The 27,855-nt window shown below is 47.3% G+C and overlaps 1 protein-coding gene across 1 annotated transcript in view; it reads left to right on the top strand.

Moving 5' to 3' along the window:
* Nucleotides 1–244: 244 nt before the first annotated feature.
* The window catches only part of STOX2 (storkhead box 2), a 98,525-nt gene continuing 70,914 nt past the window's right edge, over nt 245–27,855 (top strand). The window contains exon 1 of the mRNA XM_084231532.1: nt 245–439. Coding sequence (XP_084087658.1) covers nt 274–439 — 166 coding nt within the window. The 5' untranslated portion in view covers nt 245–273. The remainder of the gene's footprint in view (nt 440–27,855) is intronic.

Below are 27,855 nucleotides of genomic sequence, written 5' to 3'. Positions count from 1 at the left end.
TCCCCCCAGGAATCTGGAAGCTATAAGCCGGCGGATTGCAAATGAAGTGTAATGCATTGTGGGACGTGTGTAAAATCGGAGCCTTCGCCGTGGGGGGGTGTGGGGGCGTGGGGAGGGCCGGACCCGCCGCTGGCGGTGTAGACGCCGACGAGGAGGGGCTGGGAAAATGCGCGCCGCGCCCGCCCGGGTCGTGCCCGCCGTAGACGGATGAAGCCGCGCGCTGCGCCCCGGCGCTGAGGCCCCCGGATCGGGGCGCGGGTCGCCCTCCCCACCATGAAGAAGACCCGGAGCACAACCTTGCGGCGCGCCTGGCCTAGCTCGGATTTCTCGGACCGGGCCTCGGACCGCATGCGGTCCCGCAGCGAGAAGGACTACCGCCTGCACAAGCGCTTCCCCGCGGCCTTCGCGCCCCCGGCCTCGCGGGGCTACATGACATCAGGTGGGTCCCCGCGCTGGGTGCGCCCCCGGGCCGGCGGCGCGGCCGGGCGCGGCGCGGGGAGGCCGGGCGGGGATGGATGCGGGGACTCAGGGGGAGAGCATGGGGGGAATTCGCTCCCAGCCACCATTTTGTACCTCCGCAGGATCCACAGCAGGCCCTCCCAATATGGGGTTGGAGCGCGATCGGGGAGGTGAAATCCGGGCCGGGACCAGCCGGGCGCCGGGGCTGCGGGAGGTGGAGGCTGCAAGCTGGGCGCAGCGGCTGCAGCAGCCGGGTGGAGAGCTGCGCCCTGCTCGCCTGCAGCCCCGGCTTGGCTGGCGGGCCCCAGTTCGCCTAGTGGGTATTTAAACTGCCCCCCCCCCCCCCTGTTCTGAGAGGGAACAGGTTCCAAGCCCGGTTCTGCATGGCTGGAGTGTGGGAGCAGCTCTGCCTCCGGCCGGCTCGCCTGGGGAGCCCCGAGCTGTGCTGGCGCGCATTGAATGCGCTCTGTGGGCTGATGGTGAGTCTGCGGCGCGAGGGCTCACATGATCCGGCGTGGGCTCCACATACGTTGCTTTGAATTAGGTGGTATGGAAAGAACGAGGCTGCAGGGCGTGTGTGCATGTCGGACAGGAAGGACACACAGAACGGTGAAGGGAAGGCTTGGAGAAGGCTGCCTGTCCGGATGCAGGCTGCAGAAAGCGTTTCCAAAGGAGCCGGGTCCCTCTGGAAATAGGCCGGGGTGGCCCGGGCGGTGACTCCAGGATGAAATCCTGGAGGAAATGCCAGAGGAGGAAGATCCCGGGGCTGGCTCCCTCCTCCTCTGTTAGTGACCACTTGCCTGGAGTGGTGTGCGGGCACCAGCGTTTGTTTACTGGCTTTTCATTCTGCAAGAATGAATTCTCTGCTCCACTCCAGGTGATGGAAGAACTGATTCTATTTGAAACCACACATCAGACTTAGATCATTCTAAGCCCCGTCTTAACTGGGAAGATTGCTTTGAGCTTGCGGTTGCTACTTCATATTTTGCAGCCTTGCTATCTTTCTCCAAAAACAACAAGTATTTTTTCAAACCGGGGCCAGTGTCTCAGGCTTTGAGAATGTCTCGTGACCACATTTCCACGAATGTAAAACCGAAATAAAATAACCATCTTTTTATTGCAAAATCTGGTGACATAAGGATGTTTGACTGTTTTGGCAGGAAGGCTCCCTTGCTTTTCTCTTTCGTGGAAAGCCAAATTTGTCAAGGAAGTACCAAGTTCAGTTTATACTTGAGTCAAGCCACTCACAGCTGTGGTTGCTGGACTCTTCAGACCCGTGACAGTGTATTTGGAAATACACGGAAAACACAACCTAACCTCAAAACACATATGTGCATAAACCCCTGTCTGCACGGGTGTTCAGATAATCCCAGGGTTCATAGAGCACAGGGGTTGAATGTCTTCCTTCCTCTCTGAGTAGATCCCCTGTTGTCTGCACCCCCTGTCCCCCCTTAAGCAACCAGTCCTGATAACAAGTGTGAGTATCTATAGGAGAGCTGGCAACTACAGTTCTTCCACAAACCTGCAAGGCTCTTTAATAATTTCAGACACATACCCATGAATCTATTTTTATCTGCCTTGACACAGCTTCATTACAGTCACATTTTCATTCTTTGCAAAAAAAAAAAAAACAAAAACAAAAAAACCCAAACCAAACAAAAAACTTCTCTGCTCTTGCCAGTGCTGCAGGCACTTTTAAGGGCTTGGAGAAGAAGCTTTTATTTAATTTGAATCTTTTATTTTGCTTCTTGACCTGCAAATGGTAAGGACCACAGTTATGGGTAACCTGTTTCTGGGTGGTAGTTTTCTCAAACAGATTAGATGTTAGGTTCCTATTGAGAAAAGAAACCCACAAGGTGTGGGAAGAAGAGTCAGAGCAAAGTGCTTCTCTAGATGCTCATGGGACATGTGGTAAGGGTCTGTCCAGGGAAGAAGGGCTGTTAGTTCTTTAATTCAAATGTTAGCTCCTGCGTGCAAAACAAAGGTGTTAGTGCAAATGGAAGGAAATAGCAAATATTGAAACAAGTGCAGTGGACATTGGGAGAAGGTAGACTCTCATTTGGGGGCGTTGGGGCTATCTTACCTATTTCCTTTCCAAATATGAGTATGGATAGGAATAGTCTATGGAAACTTGGAGATCATTGACAAGAAGTTCTCTTCCTCTTAAGAAAAATAAAGGAAATCCCCTTACATCAAGTTAGTCACTGGAGACAAACAGCTTTTGTCACATTAAGTGGAACAGAAAGAAAAACAATCTAGAAGCACAGGAGACGGCCCACATTTGGTTGTTGGGCATCTAGCACCGTGACGTGTTGTTAGATGTCATTGTCAGTCCAGAGATTTTGCTGTTGGTTCAAAGGACAAGAAAGCCTTCTAGGGGCTTCAAGTATCTTCAGTTGAAACTTTTTAGAAATCCATCCCCAAGAAACAGTCCTAAAAATATGGGGTGAAATCACTTTTTCAAAAAACTTTGGGACAGGAGAGCACGTTGGAATCTTAACAGCTGTCCTTCTGGCCTTGCTTACCTCCCACGCCGGCGTCTGTCTTACACGTTTAACTCTGGTTGTTCAGGCAGAGCGGTAGCTTTCCCTGCTGACTTTATACAGAGATGGCACCTCAGGCTGTCTGTGCTCCACTGAGAAGTCATAGACACACTGAAACAGCCACAGGCTTGGCATTTAGCTGGGGGGGTCCCTCCTCCAGGCACACAGAGGTCAGGTCTGCACTTTATATCCACCAGTCGCCCCTGATGTGACTGGTGAAGCCCCCCCACCCCCCGAGCTACCACCACTAAAATAATCCTCAGTCTCACCCCCTCCTGGCCACCGGCACACATGTATGGGCCGCGAGTTCATTGGTTCATCTTGAATATTAATTTCCCGGGGTAACATCTTGCCTTTTGTACAAATCAGAGTGAATCATAAAATGTGCATGCATCATCTGAAGAGGGAAAGAGGTGAGGTCGGATGGATGTAGCTTCCTTCTTCCCCATTTTCTAAAACTAGGAATGATGATATGAATTAACTGAAGATAAAAGGGGAGCTCGCCACGGAGGCAAAGCGCCTGCATGGGCTTTGCTTAGGACACCAGGCCTCCATGCAGCGACTTTCAAGGCCCCATGACCCTAAGCTGACGAAGCTCTTGGAGCCTTCTCCGTTGCAGCTGCCATCTCTTCGTTTCCCTCCCTCTCCTCTCTCTCTGTCCCGGGGCCGAGTCATGTTCCTCATGGAACGCCACCAAGCCTGGGGCGTTCGGTTCAGCACCATCCGAAAGTCACTTTTTCACTGTCAAGGTTCCATCGGGCAGGTTCCTAAAAGGTGTTGCTTGCAAAGGAGACACCCCTAAAGTCACCGTACTTTTGATTGGACGCTTGTCATCCTAAAGGACCATGACACAGACATTTTCAATACTACCGCTTTACAGGATGTGCAAAGAAAGATCACACAGCCCCCAAGTGACAGCTGAAGAAAATTTCCGTCAGTTTTGTCAGGTGATGGGCCTAATAGAGTCAGCGGGAAGGAATGCCCAGCACGCTGCCTTGATTGGTTTATTAGTTTTCATTTCATAGAAACTGATTCTGGGCCACAGTTGATTATGTGTCCCAGTTCCCTGTGTTCTGTTATTTTAAGAAACTTGAGAGTTTTCTGGGAGTGCGGGGTGGACACTCGAGGTTCTAATCTGGGTCGGCCAGAAACCAGCTGTGTTTCTGGTAAGTAACATGACCCTTCCTGTCTGTAGGCTGGTCTGTGGGCTGGTCTGGGGGCTGGTCTGTGGGCTGGTCTGTAAGGCTGGTCTGTGGGCTGGTCTGTGGGCTGGTCTGTGGGCTGGTCTGTGGGCTGGTCTGTAAGGCTGGTCTGTGGGCCGGTCTGTAAGGCTGGTCTGTAAGGCTGGTCTTTGGGCTGGTCTGTGGGCTGGTCTGTAGGCTTGTTTGTAGCTGGTCTATAAGGTTGGTGTGTGGGCTGGTGTGTGGGCTGGTGTGTGGGCTGGTCTGTAGCTGGTCTGTGGACTGGTCTGTGGGCTGGTCTGTGGGCTGGTCTGTGGCCTGGTCAGTAGCTGGTCTGTGGGCTGGTCTGTGGGCTGGTCTGTAGCTGGTCTGTGGGCTGGTCTGTAGCTGGTCTGTGGGCTGGTCTGTGGGCTGGTCTGTGGGCTGGTCTGTAGGCTGGTCTGTAATCTGGTCTGTAGGCTGGTCTGTGGGCTGGTCTGTAGCTGGTCTGTAAAGCTGGTCTGTAGGCTGGTCTGTAGGCTGGTCTGTAGGCTGGTCTGTAATCTGGTCTGTAGGCTGGTCTGTAGCTGGTCTGTGGGCTGGTCTGTAGCTGGTCTGTGGGCTGGTCTGTGGGCTGGTCTGTGGGCTGGTCTGTGGGCTGTGGTTGGTGCTTCCATGACAGATCCGGGCACCATAGCAGCTTTGTAACGAGTGATCTCAGGATCTCTGAGCAGAAATTGTTAGAGAAAAGCCCTTGCCCTCTCAGCTTATTGGCTTCGTGCCCGTGCACTCAGGCCGTGGGAAGAGGGCTCGCGTGGCAGTGCTGTGTCCTGTCATCTGTGACATGAGCTCGGAAGTCTGCGCCCCAGGTGAAGGCTCTCGCCACCAGAGTCACAGGTGGAGGAGCTGACAGATGAGGCCTGACAAGTTTTAATCATGCAAGTTTTAATACACAGCACCCTGTTGCCTCCTCTCCCCTCTTTGCAGAGACCGGTGTCCTGCTTGGCGGCGCCAACGTGTTTTAATTTGAAACTACCTGTGTGGACACCTTTCATCACGCAAGGGGAAGTGCGGGATATTGCACTGGGTGGTGAATGACTTTATTCTTTATTTCCCGGGAGAACACGAATGTGCTTATGAAAGGTCGCCTCTCTTGGTATTTCAATCTCTTTCCCACTCTTGTGAACGTTTTTATTTGGCAAAGAAGGAACATGAGCGTGTTGTCTAAAAACCTGAGCGTCTTTGCACCCTCAGAGCTATTCTGACTTAAACTGGGAATCCCGGAGGCCTCGGACAGTTTAGACCCCGGCCTGTCCTTGATCGGAGGCTGCCGGTGCCGCGTGCGGGGCGGCGGGGAGCCAGGGCTGGCCGGAGCTTGGCGCGCGGGGTGCCGTCCTGGCCTGCAGACAGGAGAGGCGCTTGGAGCGCGTCATAGCAACGGCGTGATGCCCGCCCAGCGGGTGTGAAGCAGAGGGTCTGGGGGTTCGTGCGAACATAGTCCGTGCCCGGCGCCACGCCGACCCTGGCGACCGCCCCACAACAAAGAAATGACATGGGTAATTTTTTAAGCAGATAATAAACTTTTCCATGACTCGTTAATCCCTAAACTATTTTCATTTGACATTGGAATGTGTAAGCCAGTTGGTCAGAAAATACTATTAATTTCTACCCCCTAAATACTTCTAAAATCTGCACCCCCCCCCCATTGTTTGTACTTTTTTCTCTTCCTTGACAGTGATTTCTGCAGGGACCTCCCGACCGGTCCAGCTCATCGTCTGCGTGGCCCCACGAGGGGTGCGGGCGCTGGGTTTGTCTTGTTTTTTAATCTCTTCTAAAGCAAAACCGGTCATGTGGCTTCTCTCTCCAGTGTCTCTCCTGCCTGTGGGTGAAGGCCGAGACTTCCTGGGCGCCCTCCCCTTCTCCCCACCGCCCTGGCCTTCCCCCCCCCCCCCACCACCCTGTGCCCCCATCCTAGATGCTCCCCTGCAGCACTGCCTGGTCCCTGTTCCGAGCCTTCTGCAGCTTTCATCACACCGCTGACAATGTGCTTGGCCTCTGTAGAGCAGAGGGACCCAGGAAGCCTTCCAGAGCCCACCCTCACGCTACCTTTTCCGTCTTCCTCCAGGTCCTTTCTAGAGCGAATCCTCCCCGCTGATGTTGTGCACATGTGCGACAGTCCCAGCCCCGCGGCGTGTCGTGACCTGCATGTGTGTCTCCTGTCCCCCAAGGCCCTTCCTCAGTGGTGGGCCCTGTTTTTTTTTTTGAAGATCTATTTATTTATGCATACAAGAGCTGGGGTACAGGCCAGAGATGTGGGGGGTGAGAGGATTCACCAGAGACAGAGTGGGGAGCAGAACAGGCAGACTGACTGAAACACACTGCTGAGGGGGCAGCGGGCGAGTCATAGAGGTCTGCTGTGCCTGGGTTGCTCCCTGGCCCGGGATCAAACTCGTGCTGCAGAGGCTGCGGGTTGCTTCATAGTGTGGTGCTTAACCCCTTGCGCCACCAGGGAGGCCCTGGGCCCTGTTTTGTTCCCATCTCCATTTTGGCAACAGCCACAGAACTTGGCCCCTGTCAAGTATGCAGCCGTGTTTATTGCGTGCATGAGGAAAAGAGGACTTCTCATAAAAAGTTTGGATGAAGCGATGTCTTGGCCTCTTGTGTGAGTTGTCCTGTTTCAGCTCTGGGCTGTCTCTATGGTCTGGTTGTCTGCATCTACGGGAAAAGGAACTTTCTGCTCGTCCAGGACCGCGAGCTGACCCTCAGAGCGCAGGAAATAACAGGGCGCATTCTGGCCATGTGGGGGTGGACGGGCTTGGAATAAGTCGCTAGGAGCTCAGAGGGAAGAAGCATGTCAAGTAGAGAAGGCCACTGGAAGGGGATGCGCTTGGGCCTGGAAGGGCTGGCTGGCATCTGAGGGGAGTGAGGGAGAGGATGGAAGCTGAAGCATCAGCTCTGAATCTGTGTGATGTTGGCCTCGCTGTCACTTTGGGGTGTACCTAGCAGCTGTGTGGCTCAGCCAGGTGAGATCTTGAAATGTCGGTGGAATTTAGAGTTGATGGTGCAGGTAGTAGGCTGGTGAGTGTGGGGGTAAAATGGTGAAAGGAGCATTTTAGGAAGACCTGTCTGGCAGCAGTTTGCAGCGAGAGGAAGGGCTGAGGTCCGGGCTGGGGAACTGGCGGGGAGGAGGTCGGATGGGTGACAGGGCGACCCAGAACATGAGGAGGGACCCCTCGAGTAGGGGTTCACAACCCACCCTCATGACTTCCTAGCACTTCCTAGCACAGACTCGTAAACCACCTGGGCTGTTATTTATTCAACCAGATTTTTCACTTTGACCTTTTTTATTTGAAGGAATTCAAAAGAAAATTTTATTTTCTTAACCTGTGAAATTTTCACTTGATATTTGTATTTTTCTAATCCCCTTAGAGTGAATATTAACTCTTTCAATAAAAGTACTCAAGTAGGTACCATCTGAAATGAACCCGGGTAGCTGGGGGTGTTTATGACACTGGCTGGAAATTCTGTGCAGCCCGGGAAGGAGTGAGGACAGGAGTCTCTGTTCTCCGTGACAACCGAGGAGCTTGTGAGAACAGAGGTTCCTTAGGACTGACCACACAGGAGAGAAAAGGTGGGTCAGGGATGTCATTGGGAGGACGCAGGTGTGTGGCCGGGAGCCAGGGCGCGGAGCGTCTGCGAGGGCCGTTTGCACATCACGGTCGCTGTCCCAGCAGCGCTCTGTGCACACACTCGCGGACAACAGGGGCAGTGGACACAGTCTGGAGCTCACCCACTTGGCAGTTTCAGACACGACAGTAGCTTAGCTTCTTAGGTTTTATGCTCTGCTCTCTGGAGGGCACCAGAAACGTCTATTTTCATTTCCAGCAGATGGAGGGTGACTTGATGCCCTTAACTTTGACTCCTCCTTGGGTTTCTGAATCAGAGTTGGGACTGCTGGGAGATCATCTGCTCTCCTGTTCCTTACAGTAACGTGCTTTTTCAATTCTTGGGTTTGACTCATTCGTGTTTTCATTTATTCAGAAGCGAGGATGTTGGTGGTTCATGAAGGGGATGGACATGCTTTCGAGATCGAGAGTTAGGTTTGAAAAGAAAACATGCAAGTGGCAGCACAAAAGGCCAGAGCAGTGATGTAAATAACGTGCACTTCAAACGCCTGTCATATACCCATTCAGTTGAAAAATTACAGCTTAGGTAACTCACACACGCAGTTAAAAATTTCCATTTATCTTCTTACTTAAATCCACAATGGCCCCTCTAGGCCAAGTTTTCTCTTTTTGAAGATGAAAAGAGAGCTATTTGGCAGATGACTGTGGGCACCAGGGTGGCAGCCTTGTGCCTGGCCCTGTTTTCCTGATGGCCATGGTTTTAGAGGGAGGAACCGTCTTACTTTGCGACTAACATACCCCCTCACCCTTTCTGCACGTGCCTGTCTGCTTGATGCCCCTAAGAGAACTGCTAGACTGCTTTTGGCATCTCCAGCTTTTGCTTTGAAATGATTTCATTATTAAATGAAATGGAGGCCCCCATAGTGAGAGAGGTACCATGGATCTTGGTGAAGTTTTTGGCTGTCTTGCTTCCCCTCCCAGGTCTGTTATTCCCCACTGTTAGGGGATGAATGTCTCCCCAAGGAGATCTGTGCATGCCCTCACTCCTGTCACCTGCAAATACGCCCTCATTGGAGATGGGGTCTTTACGTTAAAATGGGGTCAGGTGGAGTATGGTGGGTTCTAAATCCAATATGGCTGATGTCCTTCTAAGAAGAGAAGGGACGCAGACACACAGGGGTCAGGCCGTGTGAAGACAGAGACAGAGACTCATGTGTCTATGAGCCAAAGAAGGCCAAGGGTTCCTGGTGACCGTCAGGAGGCAGGAGAAAGGCAGAAGTGGGTTCTCTCTCAGACCCTCCAGAGGTAAACAATCCTACTCACACCTGGGTGTGAGACTTCTGGCTCCAGACCTGTGAGAGAATAAATGGCTCTTGTCTTTGCTGACTGACTGGTTGGTCAGTTGACTGTATTGTAACATTGGTTTCCAACACGATACGTGGTTTAAGGGGGTGCAGGTTCACATCCCTTCAGGTGAATGCCATAGCCCCGCGTCCACCACCAACAGTGTTCCTGTTGGTTCCTTTTCTCCACATCTTCACCAACACTTGTTGTTTCTGGCTCTTTTTTTTTTTTTTTTTTTCCAGACTGCCCTGTTCTCACAGGTGTGAGGTGATCGCTCAGTGTGGTTTTGATTTGCATTTTCCTGATAAGTGATGATGAGCATTTTTTCATGCAAATTGGCTCTTCTTTTAAGCCGGCCCTTTTGGTGCTTGTCTCAGCAGTGCTGGGAACTGGGAACTGACACTTTTGCATTATGAAGCGTGGCGGGAGCAGAGCTCTTGTTTCTCTTTGTAGACCCCGACCTTGTCATGGAATTTCTTTCCTGGCTTGCCTGACATCCAGAGCTGGGCATGTGACCTAACATTCACCAATTGCACACACCCCCAGACTTTGAATCTGGGGCTCCTAGGGCCAAGTAGTGGGGGGAGGCGGTGAGGCTTTCCCCCTGGGATGGTGGTGGTGGGGTAGCAAGATGGCACTCAGGGGCAGTGGGGTCGACCCATCACTAGTTCGATAAACTCGGATAAACTACGTTTTCTCAGTTTCCTTCCCTGCAAATGGGCATAATAATAGTCCTGCTAGCAGGTGACTGAGGGGTCCCCAGAGGCCCCAATCTGTTAAAAGGTGCATGCTCTAATAAGGATTTTAACCATCTGTGAGCACAAAGGCAAAGGAAGCATTCTTATTGTGGTAGATTTTTAATAGAATTGGTCTGGAGAGAGAGAAGGGGCTTCAAATAATAGTTTCCCTGTAAAATTTCAAAAATGACCCATCTCCTCATGGGCAAATGCCCAGTCACACAAGGGTCTTTCTGAAGCAGGGCTGCTGAAGCCTGACAGCTTATCACAAGTCTGATACCTTCTGGCAAGGCACCTTAAGGGATCAGGCAGGTCCCAGAGAGTCAGGATAGAGAGAGGGGCTCAAGATGAAAAAAAAATACCACTTCACAATAATGGCTGCCATTGTCTCTGCCAAAGACCAGGAGCATCTTCCACACACGTCTCTCCTCCCTGTGTCTCCTTCCAGCAATGCCAGGGTACAAGTTGAAGCCAGAAAAGCACATATGTGCTCAGTTACATATGTGAGCATATATGTGCTCAGTTACAAGCTAGTCATGGTTGCTTCACTCCACCCCTTGTGCCTAGCGAACCCCACACAGGAAGTCAGGTTCATGGCATGCTGGGAGCTGCATACTTAGTGCCTGCGGCACTTCATCATGGAGATGTCGCTGGAGTCAGGAGAGAGTTGTTCCTCTAATAGTAGCTAGAGGAACATTAAGTTTTGGGTTTTGGGTGAATTATGTGAATTAATGAGCAGAACCGGGTTTGGCATGTAGGAAGTATGTAACATGTCACTAGTATTACTAAAAGAGCCAGCTTGGTTTCTCTTACACTATCACTTCCAGGTATACTGGTGTGAAGGGTAAATTGCATGTAAATGACCCAAAGAAGCTTGGTTGAATTTTGCTTTGCAACAAGTTTCCAAGGTCCTTTGGTTCCTCTTCCTAGTAGCATCCAAATTCTCCCATCTTGCATCCAGCTACCCCTTAATAGTTAGCATCCAGCTGAGGTTAGCTGCTGGAGGAAAGCCTCTGGCAGAGGGTGAGCTGCTGGAGCTGCTCCTTTGTACACCTCAGAAATTATCTGCACATTTTCTTGTCTGATCCTCCTAGACTGCTTTGAGAACATGGCGTATGCAAGTGCCAGGTATGAAGTGGGTTTGCAGTGGGAGCTGAAATGCTTAGCTCGGGGTTCCCTTGTCTTGCTGACATTCCCGAGAGCTCCAGCAAAGTCTCTGACCCTTGTGATTCACATCTTTCTTTAGCCACATTCAGGTGGCTGCCCCAGAGGTGGGTGATAAGAGGCTTCTGGAGGTGATTATGGTGTATCAGTGATCTGGAACCATCACCCACTGCCCCCGCCCCCCATAACTTCGATCACTTGCTCCCACAAGAGCAGGCTGGGTCAACCATAAATAAGCCTTGTTGGATTTTTTAAAAAATTCCAGCATAGATCTCTGGTGAAATCATAAAACAATATATTTTTTTTAAGCCATCCAACTCCTCAGATTTAAAATATAATTTGCTATCAGGTGCTGGACTTTGTAAATAGAGTGGGGCTTCCCCTTAACTTAGTGAATCATTTGAAGTTTCATTTTGATTGGCTTTAATTAGTTGAGAGAAATATTCGGATATTTTCCCTCTACTCTTGCAAACTGGTTATTTATTATGTGGATAATGGGCAGCTGTTGATAAACTTTAGAAAATGCTTTTAAAATGTTGAATTGGGCTGGGAGAGCTTGTCCCAAAGAGCCGGATGATGGGATGGTGAGTGTCAGATGACTTTTTCCACATTCGTAAGAGCGGCCACAGGCTCGGGTCACAGAATGCCTTTATTTAACAGCAGCGCGCTGTGGCTTAGTCTTGTGTTGGCCTTCTGGCCGTCACTGCTGGCCTGCTTGGTTGGCAATTTATATGACCAGTTTATCTCCTGTTTCTCATCTGTAAAATGAGGATAAAATAGTACTTTGTAGTTGTCGTGTGGAATACATGAGCATATACATGCCAAATAATTACCATAGTGTCTGAATCTAAGAAAAAATACATTTTTGTTACTGGATTATTACTTCTTTTGGGACATACCTATATGGAATTGACACACTCTGAAATGTTTTATTCCCCAGGAGGCAGGAAGGGAGACCACAGATGACTTGTGCAGGGGTCAAGTAGAATTAAAAATAGCTTCACACCTGATTTTTATACAGGGTACTCATTTAATTAGAAATCTGATATTCCATTTCTGATTGATTTTGGTGTGTGATCTTCTAGGAAATCTACATAATTATTCATTTACTTAAGCGAGCTCACTTGTCCTAGAATTTTTGTCTTGGGAAAAATGGCCCAGCATGGTTGTAGAGTTGATATTCTGGTAAATCTAGGAGAATTTGGTTTTCCCCAAAATGAGGGCTATGGTGCCGCATATAATCAGACGCAATTTCATCTTAGTACTTATTTTAACTTTTCATCTGAAGGCAAAGAAAACCCTCTCTGGAGCTGAGGTTTGAGCTGTGTGTACCTGTTTGTATCTGCGGTAAATATGAGTATCAGAGACACCCCACTTGGGAAAGGAATACTAGGGGCGAAGGTAATCCTTCAAGGTCAAGGATGGTGAAACGCAGGGACCTCTCTCCTCCAAACCAAGTGCATTACCTCCTTTGCTGACCTTCAAAAAGTAGTCAGGGTCCCATGGATTGCCGGAGAGACAGTCCAGAGGATTGTGTAGGAGGTAGAGGGGGTGGCATCATTTGGGGTCCACTTTTTGCACGTGTTAATATTTCAGCAGCATTCCTAAGAGCAGATGGTTCGGCAGCAAGATTTGGGCCCTGAGTTGACAGCCTGGGATGGGGGAGGAGAAAGGGTTTCCCGTCCTCCGCAGCTTTCAAAGCTGCCACCAGCTCCGCCTCAGCTCACTCTCCAGGCAGGCAAGTGAGCTTGGCCAGCCAGGATCTGGGAGTTCAAAGCCTCCTGCTTTTGCTGTGTCTGCTTCTGAGCTTCCTATCTAGCTATTCTTTTGCATCTCTTCGCCTTCCCCCCCAGTGCTCTCTTCCTTTAAGGAGAACCTAAAGGGTATTTGGCGGCTGACTTTATAGGCGCTGGCCGAGCAGATGAACTTCAGAAACCTCTAATTATGACTCTAAATATAACAAAAACGTTGGCTTTTGTGGGTCAAAGCGTCGTTTTTGAAGAGTATAGATCTTGTGTTCCCATATGTCGTACCTTGTTTAATGTGGGTGATTTTAACACATGGAGAAATTCAAAGAACATTTGTTTGAGATGCCAAAGGCAAAACAAGTAGCGGTGCGGCATCCTGGGTCTGGGAGTCGGAAACGGAAGTTTCTGTTGTCACCACGGCCAGAGATGTGAAAGTGCTTTCTCTCCAGGGGCTAATGTCCGTGGGCTGGGTCCATGCGGGTGTGGTTAGTGGTTATCAACGCTGTATTGTCAGGGCCTGGAAGGTTTAGGGCCAGCTTCTCACGGGGCGTCAGAGGTCAGAGGGCCTGGGACACCAGCTCGGGCTTCCTCTCTGTCGGAGAACTTGCTTCCTAAAAAGATAACAGAGTTCCTGAGGTACTTACTTTTCATCATTCCTGCGCACCCTGAAATGTAGACAATAAGAGACAATTCCCTCTCCCTCCAAGAAAGGGGACCCCATTTATTGGTCACGTGCTTAGTACCAGCCAGTGCCTCAGAATGGCCTTGTTAGTCCTGGGAGGCAGCCACTAATTCCCACTGTCAGCAGCACCGATGATAAAATTGAGGCTTTATACACATACAGGCCATAGTCCTACATGGGCTTTAACTCCTGTATATATTCAACCTTAGTCTTGTGTTCCCTGTGCATGAAGGACTTCTTTGTGTTTCCTTTCACCTCCCCAGGGGTTCATCTTGCATTTACTCCAGGGACCCTGCTGGAGAGGCCTGTGCTATACTGAGGACAGACTTCAGAGTTCTCTGCGTCTGTGAATGAGTCTAACCTCAAATATTTGTGTATGCCATCAGAAAATAACCTCCCCTCTGCCAGCCGGAGCTCTTCTAAGAGTTACCTTACCTCCCCCAAAGGACAGCGGAGTCTCCTAAAATTGTGGGAGGGAGGGGCTACTGCTGTTTTCACTTTCCTCTTGCCAGACACCTTGGACTGGATTTCTTCATCCTTCTATTTCGTGTTCCTCTGTTGGCATGAAATGTCCTTCCCACAGGGAGCATCCCTCCTGCTCGAAGGAGAGGAAGCATGGGGTTCCACCATTCGTAGGTTTTAATTTGAGGGGCACCAAAGTGTCTGACAAGAAAATATGAAACTTCCAATGAAAGAATCCCCCCCCATGAATATAATTTCACTCATTTGTAAATGTTTTTCTTCTGCATCTCATTTTCTCCTGTTCTTTATTTTCTTCGTTCTGTAAGATCGCTGAGGAAATTCTAGCTTTCGTGTCTTCTAGCGGTCGCCATCTGTTGTTGTAAGAGTTTAGACTGAATATTATTCTGAGGATAACAGTAAGCCTGGATCCAAATAATGGAATAATGTGACAGTACTGGCACAGTCATAGAAAACAACGGGATCAGGGCAAAGAGGAGAAGTTACGAAGGTCTGAATGGCATGAGATAGGATTGAGTTTTAGGTAATCAAGAAATTCATCAAGTACGAAGCTTGGTGAATGTAATTAGAAAAAGTACAGATGGTAAAAGTTGGTAAAAGGGCTGTATCTTTGATAAAAAACAGTCCACTGGTTTCCAGTACGTCAGATTTGTATTATAAAACCTCCATCTGGGGGAAGAAAGAAGAAAATGTCCTTGCGATTCTCCGCAGGAGGATCTCTGAGAAAATCCTTCATGGTTTCTCCAAGTTTTTCAGTGGTCACGGAGGATGGGTTCAGTTACCCATGGCAACATCCTGACTGTGAGTGACAGGAAAGCATCATCTTCACTTCGTCCTTCTGCCAGCAGAAGGGCTTGCAAAATCTAACAGCGTAGACTTCTTGGCATGTAGAACATTCATGTACCACAGACAAAACAAACTCGTGTTCTTCAGAATTATTTAAGAATCGTCCCAAAGCTCTATGATTTGCAGTGTATTTTCAAAAACACTTAAATAGCTTTGAGACCATATATAATAGTTTAAAATTATATCTCTTCTCAGCCTCTTCCTCTGTTTTATGACTCGCTAACGAACACTTGAGTTTTCTATATACTAGATTTAAATATCCTAAATAAATATAACACAAAGTTGTCAGCTCTTAAATTACAAAATGTGATTTAGAGTTTGTCTGTATTTTTAACTTCAGGACCAGTGCACTAAAATAGATGAGCTCCCAGAATGAAAAAAGGTCAAATTCACTTGTATTCAGTTTCCTAAGATTAGAATTTCTTAATATTTGCATATCTGTTGTATTAACTTCTTGTTGCGTTCCTCTTTCAAATGATTTGCTGAGAGAGATCTGATTAGTAAACTACATTTTTAAAGAAAAGAGTTTAGCAATATGCGGTAAATTAAACCTACAGAAATTACCTTCTTTGGAAGTAGAAGACATTCCACAAATTCACCATCCTATTGTTTTGAAAGATGAATAGTTTGCTCCTTGGGTGTAAATATATTTAACTATATAGACTCATTCTTAGGTTTTTTTTTTTTTTTTTTACCTTTTAAAGATAATTGTGGTATGAGACACATAACAAAGTTGACTGTCCCAATCATTTTTAATTGTACAGTTCAGTGCCATTAAATGCATTCCTGTTCCTGTGCTGCCCTCACTGACAACTATCCACATGCCCTTTCATCCTGCAAAACTGAATCTTGGTTCCCATTAAGCTCTAGCTCCCCACTTTCCCCTCCTTCAACCCTGGGCGGCCTCTCTCCTGCTTTCCATCTCTGTGAATTTGACTGCTTACTCTTGGGGCCCCATATAAGTGGAGTCATGTAATATTTATCTTTTGGAGACTGGCTTCTTTCACTTGGCACGACGTTTTCAAGGTTCACCATGTGGGAGCACATCAGGATCTCATTACTTTTTAAGGCTGTATAATATTCCACTGTAGATGTATCCCGCTTTTTGCTTGTCCATTCACTTACTGATGGACACTTGGAGTGTTTCCACCTTTTCACTGTTGTGAATAATACTGCTAGGAATACAGCAGTGCAAATAATAGCAGTTTGAGCCCCTGCTTCCCATTCCTTCAGATATTTACCCAGAAGTGACTTGCTGGGTGGCCTGGTAAATGTAGGCTTACTTTTTTGAGGAACCTCCGTACCGTCTTCCACGGCTCTTGTGGCCTTCACGTTCTCACCAACAGTGCATAGAGTTGCACATTCTCTGTACCTCACCAACACTAGCTCTTTCCTTCCTTATCTTGATACTAGCCCCTCAGGGGTGCGAGTCACGTGTTTCAGGAAGGGCAGATAGTCAAAGCACCTCTCTGCCCTGGATCATCTGTCTGTGGGAAGCTGCAGGGAAGTTATCTCTGTATGGTCATTGCTGCCCAGAGAAACAGGCTACGTGTTGAAAACTTTCCTTCTGAGAAGACCGCAGTGTCTTGGTTAGTAGCATGTAAAGGTGGAGACGAGGCCACCTAGCCCCCTTGTACTTTGTGTTTTTATTTGAGTACCGCTTACTTCAGGACAGGGAGAAGCAACTTCTGATGACTCGAATGCTGCTTCTGTTTGCGTCGGCCTGTTGAGGCGGTGCCGTGAGAGGTAAAGAAATGAGCCCTTACTAGTAGGTTGTTTGAGCCCTAATGGAGAGTCTGGAAGGTGTGCCAGGTGAGCTGGAGAAAGCTAAACGTGGGCTTGTGGGGAGCCCGGGGCCTGATGCCCAGGCTTTGCGCACGGTGGCTGAGTGGTTGTCCTGGTGCGTCAGCCCCAGCACCCCGACGGGATGTTCTGTGGCGACAAAGCTCCCTCCACGGCACTGCAGACGGGCGTCGGGTTGGCTCTTCCTGCAGAATCACCCAGATTGTTAAGCAGACACACATCATGGCCTCGAGTATGCTGATTCTTGGTTTGGAACAAGGCCCAGATTTTTGTGTTTTTAAAAACTCCCCAGGCGATCCTGACGTCCCGTTTGGTTTATTCGACACTGAATTTGAGTCTCCGGCCCAAGACCACAAGCCTCTCAGCGCATTGTTCATTGAGTCACTCTCTTCCTCTCACATCAACAAGCCACATGGAAGGTTCCTGCGCCTCAACGCGGGCATCTGGTTAGAGGATTAAGATTCCTTCTTGCCTTCAAGAATCCCACAGTTCCCTGAGACACACGGGAAGCAAGAAGTGTGAGTGATGGTGGAGCTGAGTCAGGGTCTGGGCCGGGGAGGTGGGGAAGGCCCTCAGCAGAGGCCCTGCCCCAGGGGTCCGGAGACTCCAGGGGGTCAGCCTGGCAGGGAGGCTCACGGAGGAGGCCTGGAGGACAGAGACTGAACAACATCTAGCAGGATCTTAAATGTCAAGCTGAGGAGCTGTTGTTTTATTGTGAAGGTATGAGTCACCCAAGGATTTTAGCTGGGGTGTGATGTGCGGGATTTGCATGAGGAGAGGCCATCCGGAGGACCTACAAGGAGGAACTGATGGGAGGAGATTGGACACAGATACACTTGTCAGGGCCCCAGAGGCCAGGCTGTCGAGGAGTCGCCAGCCGCGGTGTCCATTTCCTTGGAGCCGATGTCGAGCCCCTCATGTGAGGGAAGAGGTGACAGGCAAGGTGGGAAGAGTAAATAGAGCTGCGTGGGTAACGGGGATTGCAGCTGGACTGGGGAGCAGCTTGGAGAGTCCAGCTGAGGCCAAATTCCATGAATATCTGTTGGCATTTAAGTTGTCTGATTGCATTTCACAAATAGTGCTCTTTAGTCTGAAGTGCAGAAGTGGAAAAACCAGATATTTGGATTTTTGTACGATTGGTCCTTGGCCAAGCAGGATCACAGGTGAGGAGGTGGTTGTGGCCCCTTCTCTCCCACATGGGAAGCTGGACTTGGACCTCTCATTTGGGGGTTTGGTTTTGCTGGAAGGGCAGGAGTGGTGTAGGAGAAAGCAAGCCATTGCTTTTCTGCTTAATGTTCTGGAGAGTTCTCAGATGATGGTAATCCAAACACTCAAAAAAATGCATCCAAATTAGAACTACTACAGGCAGAATTTTGAGTGTTGTTCTTAAACTAAGCCATCTAAAACTTATTTAAAAATTTTTGTTTTTTATTAATTTCTTTTGTTTTTGGTAGATCACTTTTAATTGAGGTAGCATTGGTTTACAATACTGCGTATGACCTAGGGGTCGCGGTTTACACCTTTTCAGATGTAGAACAACATAAAATAACCACCGCCTTCCATGATGCCCTCTCTACCTTGGCACCAACTCCCTGCTTCCATCCTGTCCACCTTTGGTGACCTTATGTCAGTTCTCAGTGTCCATCAGTTTATTTTTATTTTGTTTGTGTCCATTTATCCACTTAGTGCCCTTATATTGCACATGTAGGTGAGATCATCCACTATTTATCCTGATCTTTCTAATTTCACTTCGCATCATCCCGAGTGCCTTCCATTTTGCTGCACATGGCAACGTTTTTAATCTGAAGTGCAGCGGAATAGGCCCCCCCCACTGTATATAGACACGGTCTCCGCTTGATCCAGCCTCTGTCAGTGGGCACTTAGGTTGCTTCCTTGACTTAGCTATTGTGAACGATGCTACAGTCAGCACTGAGGTGCATGTCACTCTGGAGTTGATGACTCATCCTTCCACTGGGTACCCAGAAACAGAATCACTTTTACAGTTGGCTGAAGAAGAACTCAAATATGAGTATTATCAGTAAGAATTTTCTTAAGGACTATCGTGCTCTTTTCTAGCTCTCTAGTCAAGAAAAATTGATCATGTAATTAGGCCATTGTCAGATGGGGCTTGCTGTGTATATAATGTTCCACTAGACAATGTAATAAATATAACTAGAATTGCACTAATTTGGGATAATTAGGAGGAAGGCTTGTCTAAATAAGTGAAAGATTTAAATTTTATAGAATGTTTAATGAAATGGAGTCATTACTTTCATGTCTTCAGGCTCTCTAATGAATGGATAAATTATTTATAATTAGCATATCAATTGTTACCGTGTAAGATTACTCCTTTTGTATTTAAAAACAGGTTTTTTTTTCTTTCTTCCGTAATTGATATGGCCCCCCAAAACCCTATTTAGGACACTTTTTTGTATTAGCTAAAATAAAGATGACCTTCGACCTGGTTCTATGCCATAATCCCCAAACTTCAAATTGGTAGATTTCAAGTGAAAGTGATATTTTAATATGTGGGAGGATGAATCTGTGTTCTTAAAAATGTTTCAGATCTTTTTCTTTAAATAAAACAATAAATATTTAAGATAATAAAATAGTCAAGAAGCAAAAATTGCTTGAAATTTAAGATATTCAAAATAAAAAAGAAATAAGTAATAGAAGTTTAAAGATAAGTAAAAACTTCAAGGTGAACCTTCACAATGATAAACAAGTATCCCCCAAACACTGTTTGAGAATCCGTGAAGATAATGCCCCTCATTAACTGAGGGCTCCTCATTAACTGAGGACCTGTTGGTGCCGATTCCTTAGCACAACCATCAATCCTGGGAGGTCTGTGCTGTTATTATCTCAATTGACTGATAAGGAATCTGAGGGTGACTCGCACCTGGCCGATGAATGCAGAGCTGGGGTTCAAGTCCAGACCGGAGATTCCTTAGGGGAGTCTTTCGTGCTGCTTCTTCCAGCTTAGAATGAGAAGCCAGCAAGTAGTGGTGGTGTTTTTTATTTTTTTAAAATTTAATGTAAGTTTTTCTTTTCTTACATCATTGTTCAGTTTTGTATAATATTTGATTTCTCCCCTCAGGTGTAGACCCCATAGTTTTCCCACCACCACAGCATCCGTGACCCGCCACCACAGTCTCTTCTCTTTCAATGCTCTCCCTGCCCCTTCCCTGCTGTGAGCCTCAGGTCTAGGGTCAGCCTGCAAGTTTTGTCTTTTTCCTGACCCTTTGTTGGGTGTCCCTATATGCCACCTATAAGTGAGATCATCCGATATTTTTCTTTTTCTTTCTGGCTCATTTTGCTTAGCATAATCCCTCCCAGCTCCATCTGTGTTGCTGAAAATGCCATGAGTTTATCTTTTTTTGACCCGAGAGTAGTATTCCACTGTGTATGTAGACCACTGCTTGATCCATTCATCTGCTTTGGGGCTTTTAGGCTGTTTCGATATCTTGGCAGGTGCAATAAACATAGATGTTCAGGTTTCCTTTTGGGTTAATGTTCTTGTGTCCTTTGGCAGCCTCCTAGGAGTAGAATCACTGGATCTTATGGTAGTTCCATTTTTAGTATTTTGAGGATCCTCTACACAGCTTTCTGTGGTGGCTGGACCAGTGTGCATCCCCACCAGCAGTGTAAGAGGGTTCCTTTTCTCCATATCCTTGCCAGCATTGGTTGTTGCCAGTTTTTTTTTTCTTTAATATGGGCCAATCTCACAGGTGTGAGGTGGTATCGTATCTGTTTTGATTTGCATTTCCCTGATTATAGGTCATGCTGAGCATTTTTTCATATACCTGTTGGCCATTTGCATTTCTTCTTTGGAGAAGTGTCTTTTTAGCTTTTCTGCCCATTTTTTGACTGGGTTATTTGCTTTCTGTTGTTGTTTTTGTTGAGTTTTGTAAGCTCTTTGTAGATCTTTGATATCAGCCCCTTAGCAGTTGTGTGGTGTGCAGATATTTTCTCCCATTCAGTAGGATGTCTCTGCGTTTTGGTTACTGTCTCAGCAAGTGGTGTTTTTAACCAGATTTGTAAAAGGCAGAGTAAAGTATCCATGTGCTCTTCACGAAAAAGAAAGTAGTTAGTGCACCAAGATGGCGGCTCCTCATGGGCGTCCAGACCAATTGCTGTGCTTTCATGGACCCTGACATTTTCCTGTTCAGCTCTGCATTCTTCACACACACAGCAACTGAATTTTCGGTTGCTTTTCTGAAAGCAGAGCCAGCGCCAGCTAGAGCCAGCAGGCCCAGATTTGGAAAATGGGTGCCTTTTACATGCCCTTTCTGCACGTAACCAACTGTTCAACCTGGCCCAAGTGCCTGGCCGCTCTGTGTCCCATGTGTAAATGGGATCCTAATGCACTTCATGAGGGCTTTCTGGGTATTCAATATCTTTATTAAGATATTAAGAAACTATGTGCCAGGCACTATTCTCATGGTTCTGTAAGAATAGTGTCTGGCACGTAGTTTGTGCTCAGTAGCTGTCAGTAGTTACTGTGAAGAATAAACGTATGATCTCAGTCCAGCAGTCAGCAGTGTTGGGTCTCTAAAAGTGACCCTTGCTTTATTTTACACAACTTTTTCAACTTTTTCCTTTTTTTTCTTTTTTTTAGAGTGAGGAAAAATTCATCTGTCAGTGATTTTAATGCCCCTGACCTATAGGGAGCAGTTTTAAATAGTGTGTTTAAAATAGATTGGCTTTGCGGGATTGACGTGACGCTTTTCCAGGGCACGTGCTACTGATCTGGAAGTAGCAATTAGGACTTAATAGGCATGAGGGTGCCAGCGGATGATTTTGATAGGAGGTAGGAGTGTGCGTGTGTGCTGGGGTGACATCCTAATTACTGCCTTGTCCTGCCCTTTCTGGGACTTACCCGGCTCCGCATCTGCGAGGAGCTGCATCAGCTGTTCTCGGCTCTCCGGAGCAGACACCCTGCCTCCTGCAGGTAAGTGAGCCGGCAGCTCTGTGGGGCACAGGCCTCCCACCCGGGGTCCAGGCGAGCCTGGCTGGCTCCTTGCTCTCCACGTGACGGGTCGTCTTGCGAGGCTGGGATGGGCCCGTGCGCCCAGGTCTGATTCTCTGCCGCTGCCATTGAGGGTTTACTCCGGGGCCACCGCGCGTTCTGGTCCTGGTCCTGGTTCTCCTTTGCTTTGTTTGCTCATCATTGGCTTCTCAGCTTTGTGACAGCGTCGCTCCAGCAGATTCCTCTGTAGTTGGCGCCTCCGCGTTAAGAGCATTTGCTTCTTTTCCCTGGGCTCGGAAGGGGTGCAGTGCCCACCGTGGGGTGTTTTTGCATCTGGGTGGCCCCCCTGTTTGTGCTGCATTCAGAGCTCAGAGCCCCCTCCCTGTGGCATGGCTTTGCAGAAGCTAAGCTCCTGGGCAATGGGAAACAATAATAAAACACACACAGGAAAGAGAGGATGAAGGTGAGGCTCAAGATTCTTGAGAAATTTGTACTTTAGGGGGGAATAAAATGGAGAGGATGTCGTGGCGCGCTGGAGGCTCAGAGATCCACCAGGGATTTTAGTTACTAATGGGTGATCAGAAGGGAGGGCGGGAACAAAGTGGTCATCTTGCCGAGGTGCCCGTCCTGATCGGTGTCCTGCCTGTCCCCAGCGCCCAGCCCGGCGCCTCCGGGGGTCTATTCTCAATGTCTCTGAGGGGGGAGGGGTTGAAAGCGTGGGTGCTCTCTGAAAAGAGCAGCAGCCACTCCTTTTGCTGATCAGAATGGAAAGGAAATGATGTCTGGGACAGCACTTGCCCATCCAGAGAAGAAATAGCGAAAAATACCAGATGTGGCTTGAGCCTCTGCAGCCTTCTTGAGAACAGGTGCATCCCTGTCACTGCTGCCTGACGTTTCCTGCGCACACGCGCTCAAGATGAAAGGAGGTCACTTCAAACTTTGAAAATGTAGCGCTGTGTTCACGTCTTGCGTTCCTGGTGACCATGTTGACACATGAGGCCACAGGAATGTGGTGCCCTTCTCTGACCTCAGGGATGAGCTATAATTAAGCCAAATGCTACTTTCCCATGCTGTGGTGACATTAGCCATCTAGTCCATATTTAGGTACATGTGTTTAGGAATTCAAGGAAGAGAGTGATCTTGGTTGGATGCTTTTGAAGTCGTAGGTGTCTATACTCTGTGCGTGCACACGTGTCGGCTCATTGGCATGCCTCCAGGTAATTCCGAGGTGTCATTTATATCATCAACCAATTGATTGTTGAGCGTATTTCAAGTTTACTAATTGGAACTGAGAAAGTGATGGAATCTCTGGCTGGTGATCACACCAGGTTCTTCTTTTGTAGGCATTAAAGTCAATTGAATGAAGAAACTCCTGCTAAGGATTCATCACTGTCCCCTCTTACAGCTACTCCCACATGTACGCCCCCAAAAAGACCATTTGTAACTCTGGGGCAGGGCCTTGGCATGGATGAGGTCGCAGTTAATGTATCTGGTTGGCGTTCTGTTCGCTGCTCCTGGATTGTTTTTGTGCATCTAGAAAAATCACTACTCACTCTCCTAGTTGCATAACTTGTTTTAAAGAAGGAAATTGGTTTTTCCATATTAATTTTTAAAGCTTAATGGAATAATACGAAGCTATAGTTCATTTTTTTTTTTTTTTTGAGGAAGAAGCCATTTTTAAAATGGTACTGATTGGTACTTGTGAGTACCTGATGCAGCTACGGATCCAGGTGACAGCAGGTTTCTTATCCTTGCGTGATGTCGCGGGCACCAGTGCAGCTTCCACAGATGTCTTCAGATCAAAGAGGAAGCACCTAGGCCATCATAGACATTTCTTGGGGGAGGAGGAATCATGAAAGTGTCTGTTAGTATCAAAGTAGCCCTTAATGGGAGTGCAAACTGGTCCAACCACTGTGGAAAGCTGTGTGGAGATTTCTGGACCTACTAAACATAGAGCTTCCATATGATCCAGCAATTCCACTCCTAGGTATTTACCCAAAGGACACAGAAACATCAATTCCAAAGAACACCTGCACCCCTATGTTTATAGCAGCACTGTTTACAATAGCTAAGCTTTGGAAACAACCCAAATGCCCAAAAATAGATGACTGGATCAAGAAGATGTGGTACATATATACCATGGAATATTACTCAGCATTCAAAAAAGATAAACACATGCAATTTGCAGCAACATGGATGGCGCTGGAAGGGATCATGCTCAGCGAAATAAGCCAAAAAGAAAAAGAAAAATACCGGATGGTCTCACTCATAGCAGGAATCTAGAAAACTTAAATAAGGGACCAGGAAAATGAATAACTATAAGATAGTGAAAATCAAAATCAACAAAAAACTATGAACCAGAGACACTTTTAGGGGGGCGGGAGGGGAGGGATTGGGGTCAGAATGGGGGGGCTGCAATTGTATGGGGAATATAACAATAAAATTTATTTAAAAAAAATAAAATAAAATAAAATAAAAAAAAAAAAAAAAAAAAAAAAACAAAGTAGCCCTTAAAAAAACTCCTCTAGAAATCAGAGTTTGTTGTTGAAATGATTGTGTGAAACCCAAGACCTTGCTGAATGACTTTGCTTTTAATTTCTTGGAAGATCTTCATGGGTCATCTCCAGGGTGCTCACCATCATGCGCCTGCCTACGCAGGACTCTCTTCTGTAGGTTTCTGCAGTGATATCTGGTGTCTGTGTGGATTAGGTGCAAGGTGGCTGGGGAGGCTGACACAGCCTCCTGTTCTTTCCGAGTCCACAAACTGTTGGGTAAGAAAGGCGCTAGAAGGAATCCTCCGAGTCTGGATGATAATGTGCAGGGGAAGGAGAAGCTGGAGCAGAGGCAGATCAGGAGGGACTTTGCAGCTAGGGTAACCATGGATTGTATCACCAAAGCTGGAACACCAGGCCAGGCAGAGGGGCGTTGTCAGTAAATACGCCAGAAGAGCAGGCATAGCTGCAAGCCTCCAGCCCCACAGAGACACATGTCTACCTAACTCCAGGGTTGAGGAATTTGCATGTTACTCAAGAGGCAGTCATCACGGAGTCATGGAAGATTTCTGATCTGGGAAGATGTAATCAGCATTTGCATTGTGGAAGCCAAAAGGCGAGGCTCAGTCCAGGACCCCGGCCTGAGAAGGTGGCTGTGCTCACACAGCTGCTCTGTCACCCATGCTGGCCGAGACCAGCTGCTGTGTACTTATGTCCTTCCTGATCTAATTTCCCATGAAGGTCTTGAACACATGGGTTTGCCTCCTTTCACTCCAGGGATGGCATCTCAATCTGGAATCATCTAGTTCCTCTTCTGAGTTCTATGACAAGTAGGACGCCTGTTCTCTTGAAGCAACTCAGATTTGGCTCTGAAATGGGGAACCCAGCTCCCCACAGTGTTGCCGGAGTGCCTGTCAGCACCGGGGAAGGTGTGGGCGTTTCTGCAGCTTTAGAACTAAAGAAATGTCCCGCATGGAGAGCTCCTCCGTGAGCGGTATTTATAGCCTCGTGCAGATACTACTTCAAAAATACCTCGTATTTATAAAGCACTTGTTCTAAAGAGACGGCCTATATTTTTCCATTTATCTTTCAAATATACATATGAAGTTGGCAAGAGGCAGGTTTGCATCCTAAATGACTACGAACATGTAGTCATGTTCATGAATGCTTTGTGTTTATGAATGCTTTGTGTTTATGAAATCCTAATATTTACACTTTTCATGTGCATCCATATCAAGATTTCTCCTTAAGCTCCTGGGTATTTTCAGAAGCAGATAGCCGGGGTTACAGCCACCATTTATCTGAATTTGTGGGCAGATACAGATATCGTTCCTTTCTCCCATGTATTTTATTGGAGATTGAGAAGGTTGAGATTTGGTACTGTAGATGTGGCAAAGACATAATTGGGGATGTTTACTTTTCTGGAGCGTGTTTAATCTTACTGAAATTAAAGTGATTACATAAAAATCTGTGCAAAAATGCAGAGGAGGTTTGTATGAAAGTACACGGTGTCTGACTTAGTTATTACTCTTTCAGTTTCCAATGTGGTAGTTAACATTGTAGTGTCTGATGTTTTGAAAAGCATTTATTATTTATACTTGCCCTTATCCCCTATCCCTGCCCTCCCCACAAAGGATTTGCCATGCCTCAGGGAGATGTTTACGTAGAACATGATTTTAAAAATGAAATAAAGGAAAAAATGGAGAAAGAATCGAAGCAGAAAAGTTAGGGTGTTTCAGAATTGACAGAAAAGAGGTAGTGCTGGATACAACAAGAAATGCAAATCTGATTCCTACCTAGTTAAAGATTCAAATATAAATATAAAGATGATATTTAACTGACTGATTTCTGGCCTCTCTCCCGAATGCTCTGCTCAACCCTCTTTATCTCAAATCAGAAAGTGACTTAATTCAGCTCCTGGATTTAATTAAGCACATAGGCCTCTTTTACTCAGTCTGTCTGTATTTCATCTTTCTTTTTATATAGTCTAACTTCCATTTCTGTCTCCTTTACTGAAGTATCCAGTTAGCTCGTAGTTAGTGACAGAGCTAATGAAAACAAATAGCCTTAGCCTTTTATTCCGCCATTCCTTGATTTAGAGAAGCAGTTCTCAGCCTTCTTAGCTTTCTTAGACCTCCCTTTCTATAGCCACTTGGTGATGCTACTTTTTCTCCCCAGAAATATATCTACATCCATCATTTCAAAAAAGTCACTGTCACCTGACTGTAAGGGCAAGACGAATGTAATGTATGATAGAATAATGTGTATTTTAGTATGTAAACAGCTGGATGGAAGATTCTTGAAGTTGCTGGACACCTGCACCTTCCCTGGCTGATCCAACCATCTACTGGGGTGGCTCAAACAACCACCATGTGGGCCTGAGGGCATAGATTTCTGAAGTGAGGAGTGACTCAGGCCCCATTTCAAACATAGCAAAGTTTCTTCGATGTTCAGTGTGGATCCTAGAAAATTCAGCATTTGTTGAAACCGAGCGGAATAGCTGTAGCTTTCTATGTAGAGTCAATAATTATAAATAATTATTATATGTGCAGGAACCCATAGGGATGCCTTGCCCTGGGGATCTGCTGGTGTCCCCAGGACCTCCAGTGGCCCTGGAGCCTTGACTAGTGGTGGCCTCTCAAGTGGTGGCAAAACAGTCAGCTCCCAGTGTGGGAAACTCCTCTAAGACGGGGTCTCCTCACTCTGCAGACCAGTGTGAAGATGCAAAACAGCCGTCGGAAGTTTTGTCTAGGGTCCGTTCCCTTGGGGCAAAAGCAGCATTTGGAACAAGCTCCCTAGAGAATTAAATTGGTGAAGAAATCTGTCTCCCTGTACAGAAAAAATGGAAGGGAAACTGAGGGACAGAGAGGCGCAGAAGGCGGGGTGAATGGTCCGAAGCAGGCTCGGAAGGGCACCGCTGTTTGGTGCTGCAGGGAAGGCAGAGCAAACTCAGCTGTGGCACTTGGGAGCTGTGCGATCTGGAAAAATCCTTTGCAACTCTCAGTGTGTTCCTCCACATGTAAACACCATGACTTATTTCCATGTGGAGGGTTATTATGGGAATTAATAGGACAATAATATATTAAAGTAACTGACGTTGCGCCTGGGACCCGGGATGCCCTTCGTAACAGCTAGTTTCTCCTGCAGAGATTTAGAATGCATCCCTTTGCATTGCAAGGAAGGGGGCTGTAAGAGGAATAATTAGGTGGAAAAAATTGCCCTTAATTTTTAAGAAAGAAAAGCAGTGTATGGTACATTATATACACTGAAGCACCCTGATTTTTGTTGAAACAAACCCTCTGCATTTCAGCTTGAGATTTTATAATTCAAAAACATTCTTTGGTGGGTTTTTTTTTGTTTGTTTTGGTCAAATTACATAAGAAATCCTTTGCGGTGGGAACTTAAAACAATGCACATGGGACTAAAATTCTTGAAACCCTCACCACTCCTAATCCCACTCCCTTAGGGCGGCCGGCTGCTAATAAAATTTAAACGGGAGGGGGGGGGGGGCTTCCGAGTCTTCCTCCTACCTGGGCAACTACTGTCCTCCCCCCTGGAGACCTTCAGCGCCGACCCCATGGGACTTTTCATCCATCCCGCTGGGGGCCGCCTGCTTCTCGTCAGTCTGATCCTGGGGTGCTGCTCCGCTTTGTCTGCCCCTGTGATGGATTCGCTCCGCTGCTCTCTCTCCTGTAGGGATTCTTCATGCTCTCTCTGTCTGTTTGCCCCTCCCCAGTGAATCATGAGTTGATTGAATAGAGTAGCTTTCATTTTATTCTGAGTCTTTTCATATTTTGTGTTT

The sequence above is a fragment of the Talpa europaea genome (assembly GCF_964194135.1).
Source record: "Talpa europaea genome assembly, chromosome: 4".
Classification (NCBI taxonomy): Eukaryota; Metazoa; Chordata; class Mammalia; order Eulipotyphla; family Talpidae; genus Talpa; species Talpa europaea.
Note: the sequence above shows the minus strand (reverse complement) of the source record. Positions and strands in the feature narration are given on the sequence as shown.